The sequence below is a fragment of the Caretta caretta genome, chromosome 7 (assembly GCF_965140235.1).
Source record: "Caretta caretta isolate rCarCar2 chromosome 7, rCarCar1.hap1, whole genome shotgun sequence".
NCBI lineage: Eukaryota > Metazoa > Chordata > Testudines > Cheloniidae > Caretta > Caretta caretta.
This window is the reverse complement of record NC_134212.1, coordinates 31,500,488-31,511,411: the sequence shown is the minus strand read 5'-3', so window position 1 is coordinate 31,511,411 and position 10,924 is coordinate 31,500,488. Positions and strand designations below refer to the sequence as shown.

Sequence of the window (10,924 nt, the reverse complement as noted above, 5' to 3'; positions counted from 1 at the left end):
TCTCCCCTCCCCTGGGGGGGGGGGGGTGTCCTAGAGCGACCCCTAGTGTGTCACTATCGGGTAGATGAAGGCCCTGACCCCTTAACCAAGCAGGATCCAGGGCACTAAGGAAGCAGGGGACTTCAGCTGTCCTCCTCCCCCCACAACTCAGAGGGAGCTGGAGGACGGGGGAGGGGGCTCCAGAGCCACGCCCACCAGTGAGGAGGGGTGCTGGGGCCCCCGCCCATGGTTGCGGGAGGCAGCAGGCCGGATGAGTGGCGGGGGTGGCTGGTTGGGCGACAGTCTGGGCTGCAGGAAGCGACCCTGCTGGAGGGGGGGTGGCTGGCGGTGCAGCGTGGGTGCTGTGGGCAGCGTGGGCCGCAGCAAGGGGGGAGGCTGCGACAGCGTGGTGGGTGGCAGCCGGGGGGAGGCAGAGGGCAGAGCTGCTGCACTGGACGCTGGGGGCTGCGGCTGCTGCTGGGCAGAGCGGGACACGGCTGTGATCTGCACCTGCAAGGAGAGAGCAGAGTGAGTGGGGAGCCATGCAGGGTGCCTGGGACTGGCAGGGGAGGGGGCCGTGGGTCGGACTGATGGGCCTTGGCTGGATGTGGGGCATCCAGGGCTGGCAGGGCTGGGGGCTGTGGGTCAGACTGCCGGGGCTCAGCTGAGTGTGTGGGGTGCCTGGGGCTGGCAGGGCAGAGGGCCGTTGGTCAGACTGAGGGAAATGGCAGAGGTGGGGGCTGCGTGTGGTAGAATGAATGGCTGGGATGGCAGGGGGTTGCTGTTTAGATTGAGGGGCACCAGCTAGGCTGGGATTGGAGGGGTCTGTGGGTACAAGTCAGGGGTCTCACCCCTTCCTCACCTCATCGTCGTCCTCACTGCTGGCCAGTGAGACACTGGAGCTCTTGGTGTCATGGGGCGGGGAGCGGCCCCTTGGGGATCCCCCCTGCTCAGCCTCCCACTCCTGCAGCACCTCCTCCAGGTTGAAGCGGCGCCGGTAGCTGACGAAGAAGGTTTTCACCTGGGCCAGCGTCTTGTTGCCGATCACCCCAGCCACGGCCTGGAAATCCTTACCATACCTGCGGATGGCTGGAGAGAGGGGAGGGGATCAGCTACCCAGGGGAGGCAGGGCCCCAGCATGCTGGGAGGAGTCCAGGGGCAGCTACCCACATGAGGGGGCACCAGCTACATCCCCAGGCTGGGGTCACTTAGATACCCAGGGGGCAGCCGTGATGGGAGGGGTGTCTACACCCCGCCCCCCCGCCCCCACGCTCCCTCCCTGGAGCCTCCTCCCCCAGCCCCAGCTCACCCTGCACAGCCAGCAGCTGCTCATCTGTTGTCCAGCGTGAGTTGAACTTGCCGTTCCCCTGGCGGGAGAGTGGAGAGCATCAGGCTAGGACTCAGACCTGCCCTTCCCCTTGTGGCTGGTCCCACCCCTTCCCTCACCCTCCCATGGGGCTGGTGGTACTGGGCTCGCACTTCCTCTCCCCAACCCTTGTGCCCCATGGGAGCTGGGCCCAGCACCTCACCTCCCCCTACATGGGGGTCGGTGCCCCTCATCTCACCTCGGGGGGCCGCAGCTTGTCGATCCCACCCTCCAGGGCCTGCTTCATGCTGCTGTTGATCTGCTTGATGCACTGGACCTGAGTGGATGGGGAGAGAAGGGGCCTGTCAGCGAGAGCTGGGGGCAAAGGGGGTCAGGGGTTACCTGGTGCTTGATGAAGACAAACTGCAGTTTGAGGTGGTGCAGCACCAGGGTGCCCAGATCAGGGCTGGGGGATTGATAGGCTGATGGGGGGGTCAGGGTTACCTGGCACTTGAGGGAGACGATCTGTGAGTCGAGGTGGTGCAGCACCAGGGTGCCCATGGCAGGGCTGGGGGGTTGGCAGGTGTGATGGGGGGTCGGGGTTACCTGGCGCTTGAGGGAGACGAGCTGTGAGTCGAGGTGGCGCAGTGCCAGGGTGCCCACGTCAGGGCTGGCCGATATACCAGCGATGTCATCCTGGCTCAGGTACATGCCCTTGGGGGGGCGCCGGCGTGAGCGCAGTGGGTGGTGCCGATACTGCGACAGCTGCGCCTCCTTCCTCACAGGCCCTGAGCCCGATCCTGGGCCCGGCCGGCTGCTCGGCAGCTTCTGGTAGCTTGGCTGGGCAGGGAATGGAGCTGGTCTGAATACAGCGCCCCCTAGGGATCCCTGCTGCAGCACAGTGCCATGGACTGGCTCCTCCCACAACACCCCCTACAGCACAGCACCCCCCACACCATCCCATGGCACAGTGCCCCCTACTGACCTCCTGCTGACCCCTGGAGCACAGTGCCCTCTAATGATCCACTGCAGCCCAGGGTCCCCTCTCCCACCCCTCAAAGCACAGAGCCCAAGCAAGTGGGGATGTGCCCTCCCCCACCCACCTGCCTGTGAGCCATCCCACCCCCAACCCCTCACCTCCTTCTTGGGGTCCATGGCATCAAACTCCCCCTCGCTGGCTGCCCGTCCCTCCTCCATCTCGTCGTTACTGGGGGGGAGCATGGCATGGGTTAGAGGGGATGGTACCAAGAACCCCAGGCTGCCCCCCAACCAGACTCCCCAGCCCCTACCCTCCACAACCTCACCACAAACCCCCTGTCCCCACCATCTGCCCTCCACCCCCTCCATGGCCATCTAGCCTGCCCTGCTTCCCTCACCCAGAATCCCCACCCTGCCCACCCCTGTACCTCCCCCCTCCCATACCTCACCTGTCATCTCTCTCCTTCTTGCTGAGCAGCCGGCGGGCCTGTCGGTCCATGACACTCGTGCGGCTCCTTGTCTTCTTCCAGGAGTAGTAATACTTCACCAGGCTGGGGATCAGCTTGTCGGGGAGCTGGGGACAGATAAGGGAGGGGGGTCAGATTCCTTGGGGGGAGTGGGGAGGTTGAAGCGCGTGAGTGGGGGGAATACGATATCTGGGATTGGAGTGGTGAGGTGCTTGGGGAGATTGAATGGTCCAGGGAGGGATGGGATGACAAGGAAGGGGAGAGAGCAAGAGGAGATGCTTGTTGAGGGGACAGACTCAAGAGAGGGATGGGATGCTGGGTGTGGGAGGGGTGGAAGGAGATGCCTGCTGCAGGGGAGACTGGAGGGAGGGATGGGAATGTGGGGAAGGGGGAGATGCATGGGGAGGAAGAGATGGGATACCAGGGGTATGAGGGGCAGAGACTGGAGGCAGAGATGGGATGCGGGGGGGCAGGGGTGGGAGGAGATGCAGGAGGAGGGAGGGATGGGATGCAGTGGGCGTGGGCGAGGGGTGGGAAGAGATGCTGGGGGGGAGTGATGGGGTGAGGGATGGGATGCCAGAGGTATGAGGGGGAGAGCAGATGCTGGTGGGGGGAAGAGACTGGAGGGAGAGAGGGGATGTGGGGGGGCAGGGGAGGAGATGCAGGGGGAAGGAGAGATGGGATGCATGGGGAAAAAGTAGGAGGGGGAGAGGAAGGAGAAGCCTGCCAGGATCCCCATGGGAAGGAAGGTGGGCTCCCAGCTATGGAGGGTACAGGAAGTCCCCACCCCCATGCCAGGTCCCTTTGGGGTGAGGTAGCACCATCACACAAGGTAGAGTGGTTGGCATATATCACATATGTTGGCTGCAGGGGGAGATGGGGACATGGTGGCATATACCATCAGCTGGGTGTGGGGAGGGGGGGCAGTGCAGTCATTAGCACATACCACCTGCTGGCTGCAGGGGGAGAGACAGTGGCAAATGCCATTTGGTCACTGTGGAGGAAAGAGAGGATGCCATATACTATCTATTAGCTGCAGCAGAGGGAGCGGGGCACATACCATCCACTGGCTATGGGAGTAGGGGGTGGCACAAGCTATCTTTGCTAGCTGCCAGGTGGTGGTTGGTGGCATGTACCATCTTTGCTGGCTGCTGGGTGGGGATGCATGGAACATACTATGTGATGGCTGGGGGGGCAATTGTAGCATATGCCAATTCTGTTGGCTACAGGAGGGATGGCAGGTGCCATCTGCTGGTTGTGCGACAGGGGGCAGGTACCATGTGCCAGCTGCAAGGAGATTGTAGGTACCATGTGCTGGTTGTATGGGGGAGAGGAGTGCAGTGGAATGTACCATCTGCTTGTTTGCAAGGGGTGAGTTGCAAGCACCATCTGCTGGCTGAGGGGGCGTAATAGGCACATACCATCTGCTGGATGCGCGCGAAGCTCTTGCCATGGAAGCTGAACGCCTGCTCGAATAGCACCTTGTCCTCCACCGTCCACTCGTCTGGAAAGGGCGTGAAGTTGGCCAGGTCAGCCAGAGACTTCTCCACATCATGCTTGTGCCACAGCAGCATCCCCAGGGCCTGGGGTGATATGGGGGGTGAGAGGGGCAGCAGCATCCGCAGGGTGGGGAGGGGACGATGAGATGGGGATGATGGGGATCCCCAGGATGGAATGAGGGAGATGAGCTAGGGTGAGGTTTGCTGTGTCCTGGAGGTAGGGTAGGGGAGATGTGTCCCTAAGGTGGGGGAAGATGATGAAACAGGGCAGGAGTGGTCAGCGTCCCCAGGGCAATGGAGGGTGGGTGAGATGGGGGCAAGAGGGTTAAGTATCCCAAGGACGGGGTAGAATCCTGGGGGGGTTGTTGGGGGGAGGCCAGGTCAGGCATCCCAGGGCATGGTGAGGTAAGATGGGGTTGTATCCCTGGGACCTGGGGGACACAAGAATCAAAAGGCCCAAATTCTGTGGGATCTACCCCCACACGGCTGCCCCATGCAGTGTGTGGGGTGGGGGCAATCTACCTGCTCAATGTTGTAGCCATGCTTGTCCTTGGCCATTGCAATGTATTTGTCCACTGGGCAGGAGAGAAGAGATGAGACAAGTCATCAGGACAACTTCCTGCAGGACCCTTCCCTTCCCTCCCAATTCCCACCACCAGACGTATCACATCCACTGTGCAGATTGGCCTGAGACAGCACAGCACATGCATGGCAGGGGGTGTCTGATGCCAAGTGTGTATTGGGCAGGGGTTGGTGTGATACTGAATGTGTATGTGCGGGGAGGGCAAGTGTCTAACACTGAGTCTATGTGTGGGAGGGGTCTGATACCAGTCATGTGTGCACAGCTGTGCCAGAGAGGGCCGGGGGGGGAGGGTGCGTGCATGTGGGGACATGCCTGGAAGGGGTGTGCATGCACGGTGGGTGTGTCTGATGTGGGGGCATGCATGTCGGGTGAGTGTCTGATACACAGGGGTGTGCACGAATGGGATGTCTGATGTGTGGTTATGCATGCGGGGTGCACCTGTGATACACAAGGGGTGCACGCAGGGTGGCATCTCTGGTACCTGAGGGGTGTGCATGCAAGGGGGGTGTCTGATGCTGTGGGGCTGGATATTTGTCTCTCTGTGTTGGGGTCTGAGATCAGCAAGTGTGAGAACCATCCAGCCCCCCTGCCCCGTCTCACCCAAGGGACATTCTGTCTAAGCCCACACTCCCCCTGTACCCCTGCAGTGCAAGAAGTTGATCCCCAGAGTGGACCCTCCCCACTCCATTTCTCTGATCCCAACCCTGCCCTGCCCTGCAGGATGGGGAAGCAGGGTCCTGGGCAGTGAATATCTCTAGAAGGAGGGGGGCAAGCCATGGCCATCTCCCCCAGGTCCTAAACCCCACTGGAGCAAGAGCCGAAGAGTTAGAAATGACTCATCTAGAGCATCTGTGGGGGAAAGCAGAGGGGAGGAGCAGCATGTGGGGGCCAGGGGAGGAGTAAGGGGGCAGTATGCTGGGTGGGGCAGAGGGGATTGCTAGGCCAAGGAAAGGGGGAGAGAGATTTGCTGCCCATGGGAAAGGGGGGCAGCACACTGGGCGTGGGGGGAGGGGTTTGCTGGGGGCAGCTGTGCACTGGGCTAGGAAAGGCATTCTGGGCTTGGGGGACAAAGGGTATTGCTGGGTGGGGGAGGGCACAGCCCTCTGGGCTGTGGAGGTTGCTGGGTGGGCCCGGGGGGATAGAGGTTGGGGAGGGGAGGAGGTAGCGTGCTGGGCTGGCAAACGAGGGGGCTGTGGGAGATGGGAGAGATGGGCAGTGCACTGGGCCAGGGGAAAGAGGCAGTGAGCTACGCTTGGGCAGGGAGGAAGAGAGGGCCATGTGCTGAGCTGGATTGGGGCATTGATTGGCAGGGGAAGGGGGCATTGCTGTGCCAGAGGAGGGAGAGAGGGGTTGCTGGGCTGGTGCCTTGCCCAGTCAGGGCAGCGGGAGGGGGGAACAGCCACAGCCAGCAGGTGCCTTGGCTGTGGTGCCCATGTGCTAATGATAGGGGCTAGGGGCTGCTCACATTTGGCATCTGACACGCAGTGGTTGGGCGACCAGACCAGCATCCCCTTCAGCTCCTTGTTGCTGTAGCGAGCGGGGCTTTCTGCATCAGACAGACAGGAGACAAAGGGTCAGCACAGAGCTCCCCCTGCCAGACACTCCTGGGCCCCACACATCACAGCCCCCAAGCCCCTGCTCTGCTCTAGGATTCACCCCACAAAATGAAGAGGGCAGCAGGAACCAAGACCCCACAGCTCTGCCAGTGCCCCTCAATCCTGACCCACAGCCCCGTTATGCTCCGCCCACCGCACAGCTCTGATGATGCCCCTCAACCCCAACCGACAGCCACAGTGAGAGAAAAGCAACTGTACTGAGCCCCCCAGCAGCCCAGCTGGCAGCGGAGGCAGCTGTAGCTCTATGCCAGGAAAAGCTTCTTGCTGTGCCAATGCACAAGTGTGGGGAGGAGAGACTATGGGCACAGTCAGGCCCAGAGTATGTTGCTCTGCTCCTGGTAATGGGGGAGGTGGGGCATTGGGAGGGCAGGCACCATGCATGGAGGAAGCGAGTACACTTTTCCCCTCTGCTCCTCCGCCCTTTTGAACCTTAATAAAGCCCAGCACCCCCATTCAACCCCACCCAGGCACTGTCTTGGGGGAGGGGGCTCCCTCAACATGTGAGGGGGGGAAGGCTGCCTGCAGACAGACCAACCCCCCACTCCTCTCTCTGCTCCCCCCATCAAGCCCTCACTGAGTGAGGCTGGGTGGGTACAGCCATTGATCCTGGGAGACTGGAGTTAGGATTTCTAAAGAGTGGTGCCCCCTGCTGTCTCTGCCCTCCCCAGGAATCCAGACAGCATCAGTACCCTTACCTGGCTTGCACTCAGGGATCACAGCTTGGTAATCTGCCCCCACCCGAATCATGCTGTCTACAAGGGAAGGAGAGGGGCAGGTGTGAGGGAGCAGCTGCAGTTGAAGGAGAGAACCCAGGCGTTAGTCCCTCAACCCCTAGCTGCCCTCCCCTAAGGGAGGGAAATCTTGGACTTTCCTGTGAGTTCCAAGCTCCCATAGAACAGGGCTGAGATGTGACATGGATTAGTTGGGAGGCCCCCCCAAGATGCTGCAGGAAGTGATGGCTCAGTAGGGGGTACTCTCCCCTCCAGTCAGTGCAGATCCCAGTGCAGCACTAGGGGGTGCTATGCTGCAGGGAGCTGGGCAGGGGGCTCAGTAGGGGGTGCTCTCACCTTCAGTCAGTGCTGACCCCAGTTAAGCACTAGGGGGCGCTGTGCTGCATGAAGCGAGATGGGGCTCATTAGGGGTCTCTACCCTCCCAGTCAGTGCTGGCCCTAATGCAGTATTAATTCCTAGCTCTGGTAATACCATTCTTCCTAAATACTCGGTCAAATAAGTACAGCTTCTCCTTCACTTCCCAAACTACAGTGTAGCTTTGTTTAGCTGTTAATCAGCCCAGACAGCCCTCCCCAGAGATGGCTGCATCCCAGCACCAGGCCAGGGATCCCTGTATATAAACAGCCCTCGCGGCCCCTGCTCCCCCCCCCCCCGGGCAGCTGCATATCAGAGTTGGACAAGCAATCTAGCCCTAGGCGCACTGGTCCACGGAGGGTGGGGGGCTACACTATCCCATTCCCCTCTCTACTTCCCACCCCACCCCTGGCTCTCTTTCCCAGGAAGCCTGACTTGTCACAGCTGCAGCCTGATCTGGAAGCATTTAGGCAGCGCCTGCCAAGGAGCTGCCCTGCTTTCACTTTCCGGCACGGGGCCCAAGAAACACACGCAAGGGAGGGGGGAATGGGGAGAGGACGTGGTGGGGGGAGGTCTGCTCCTAGGAGGATCCCACACCCACAGGCAAGCTAGAATGGGAAGGGCTCCCAGCTGTTGATGGGTACCACCCAGGTAGTTACCCCCTTCCTGAACACTATATAACCCCCACCCTCCAGGATGCACCCCACCCCCGGCAGGGGGTGGTGGCTGGCTGCAGCGCAGTTGTGACAGGCGCTCTCGCTGGGGAGGAGGGGGGTGTCTTTGGCAGAATTTCCCAGTATCTTGACCAGCTGGGGGCGGTGGGACATCACCCCCCTGCACACTTGGAGGAAGAACATGAGAGGTCTCGGAGGTGAAACCCCCCCCCCCTTAGTGATGGGCTAACAGGGCTGGCAAGGGAGGGTGTTCAAACAGCAGACTAGCACTCCACCCTGTTGACTCCCCACCCCGTACTCCTGGGTTGCTTGTGCCTCCCCAGAGCCAGCAGCAAAGGGGCGTAACTGTCCCCCCACACACATTCCCCGAACGGATTCCACATGGCCGGTGGGAGGAATCGGCCGCTCTAATCTCCTCGGAGCCCCCCAGCACATCCCTTGCTGGCGCTGGTGTGCGGCGGGGGGAGGGGGGCTAACAAAGCCGGCTGACGCTGAGAGGCAGCAGGCACACACGAGGGCGCCAGGGGACAATGGGGTCGAATCTGTTAGGAAAAGCAACCTTCCAGTGATGCCCCAGCTCTTTGTTCAGCCGGGAGCGCCCCTTTGCTCACCCTGGGGCTAAGTTTGGGAAGGGGTTGCCCCCCCCAACACCCCAGTGTTGTTCTGTGTGTCGTCGTCCCCCGCCGCTCCCAGGGATCGGGCCCCAGCTAGGATTGCAGGAGAAATAATATTCCAGCATTGTTGTATTCTACACTGTATTCTAGTCCCGGGCCGCCCCGGCTAACCCCAGGAGCCATGGCGGTCACCACGTCTCCCTGTTGGACGCCAGGTGAGGAGGGGATCCTGAGACGCCTTAGAAAGTGGGGTTAATTCAAGTCACTAGGGAGATAGCATCCTCCCTCCCCGCGCGCTTCCCGATTCTGGGGGAACCGGGCCACACGCTGTCACTTCCCCAGACCTGGGAAGTTGTCGCCAGCTCCCTATCCCTGACCCTTAGGGCCTCTCACTCCAGCGGAGTTTTTCTCCTCCACGGGAAGATGCGGTCTGCAAGCGTGGCGTGACCTCCCCGTCCACACGCGTGGCGCACCACGACCCCCCCTCGACCGCACGCGTGGCGTGAGCCCCCACCAAGTCCACGCTCGTGGCGTGTCACGACCCCCCAGTCCACATGCGTGTAGCAAGTGAATCATCCTCGGCTCCCGTTCCGGGACACGCACGCGTGATCCGTGTGTGGAGTGGACCGTAGCTGGCTCCCTGCCCCTTGCACAATAGCTGTGCCCCCAGTCTGGCACTTACCATGCGAATGCTCTTCTTCGCTGCTCTCATCCTCCGAGGTCTGATGATTGCCATTGGTGGCCGATTTCGCCCGGCTCCTCGACAGGATCCCGGAGGCTGGGCCGGATTTTTCCATCACGGAAGGCATTGCCCCCCCAGCTCCCTCTGCTTTGCGGCCCCCTCCACCACAGGAATCCCCCCCTTTAGCTCTGGTTCAGGGTGGAGGACACGCGCGCGCTGGTCGGTGGCGACTTGAAACAATCCAAAATTAAAACAGCGAAGGGGCGAAACTTACAACCCCAGAAAAATCCATGGGGGGCGGATCCCAGGGTGGAGGGATCCCCAAAATTCCCTGCAAAGGGGGGAGGATTTCAGGGTTTCTTTTCCCAGATTGAAATCTTTCCTCCCATTCAAAAGTTTCCCAAACTCCCCTGAAATGAGGGGGGGGACGATTTTCCAACAAACCCCTTTGCTCCCAACACCTGAAATTCCAGATGCTTCTCCCCCCGCAAAAAATAACCTACCAAATGCAAAAAACGGGGAGGGAGTTGGGTTAAAAATTAGGGATTTCCCCCCAACTCTCCCCTGGGGACGATCTGACCCCAGTTTCCTTCTATGGCTTCTTTCTTCCTCCAAAGATGTAGCAACTTGTGCACAAAAATAAAAGTGACCTCCAGGAGTAAGGGGTGGAAATGGGGTAGGGGGTCCTGATTCCAGGGGCTGGGGATGCTGCAAGAAGAGGGGGGTTGACTCAGTGTGTGTGGTGGAGGGGGGAACCCTGGTGGGAAAGTTGCGTGGGCAGGAGGTTTTACAGGAGCTCCGGTGCCTGCCTCCGTCTCTCCTCACACACACACACACAATGAGAGTCAGACTGGAGCTTCCTCGGTCGGCTCCTGCTGCTTGCTGCTGCTGGGGAAAAGTAGTTCCAGCTCCCCTGGCCTCAGCACCTCCCAGCTGAACCCCTCCGCCTGGATGCACATCTGGCCAGAGGGGGGCAGGCAGGGGCAAGAGGCAGGCAGAAGGAGGGGGAGAGAGAGTTGAGCCCAGATGTGTATGTAAGGAGGGGGATGTACTGAATGAGAGGAGCTGCTGGGTGGGTCTTTATGTTGTCTTTTAAAATGCCACTCTCCCTGCAGAAGGGATGAAAGAGAGAAAATGAGAGAAATGGAGGGCTGTTCAGAGACAGAGACACCCAGGGGTGCTGGAATCATTTCTATAGTAGGGGTCCTAAGAGCCACTGAACCAAACTGTAAACCCTGAATAGAATGGAAGCCACTTCAAGTCAAGGGGTGCAGCATCCCCAGCACCCCTAATTCCAGCACCTATGGAGACAGCCCCCACCCCAGCAGGCTAGAGGACCTAGCTTTTTCAATGGGTATATTTCTCCCCACCCAGTACACACCCTCCCCTTTCTGCCTATTGCACTGTATGCCTTCTTGGACCAGATGTGCTTAGCGTATG

General features: G+C 60.6%; 1 protein-coding gene across 4 annotated transcripts; it reads right to left on the bottom strand.

Moving 5' to 3' along the window:
* On the bottom strand, positions 1 to 10,382 carry RCOR2 (REST corepressor 2). 4 transcript variants are annotated; one of them, XM_075130403.1, is made up of 12 exons: positions 9,485 to 10,380; positions 7,124 to 7,180; positions 6,278 to 6,358; positions 4,752 to 4,804; positions 4,152 to 4,313; positions 2,713 to 2,837; positions 2,423 to 2,492; positions 1,790 to 2,125; positions 1,545 to 1,622; positions 1,289 to 1,346; positions 842 to 1,068; positions 1 to 489 (listed from the first exon to the last, which is right to left on the bottom strand). In XM_075130403.1, exons 1-12 carry the CDS (start codon positions 9,609 to 9,611, stop codon positions 148 to 150), a joined length of 1,716 nt encoding a protein of 571 aa, XP_074986504.1. In that variant the 5' UTR covers positions 9,612 to 10,380; the 3' UTR covers positions 1 to 147. The 4 variants fall into 4 exon arrangements, with proteins under 4 accessions (XP_074986504.1, XP_048713404.2, XP_074986506.1 ...); XM_048857447.2 differs by having other exon boundaries at positions 1,892 to 2,125; positions 9,485 to 10,376; XM_075130405.1 differs by having other exon boundaries at positions 7,124 to 7,176; positions 9,485 to 9,553.
* Positions 10,383 to 10,924: the final 542 nt, after the last annotated feature.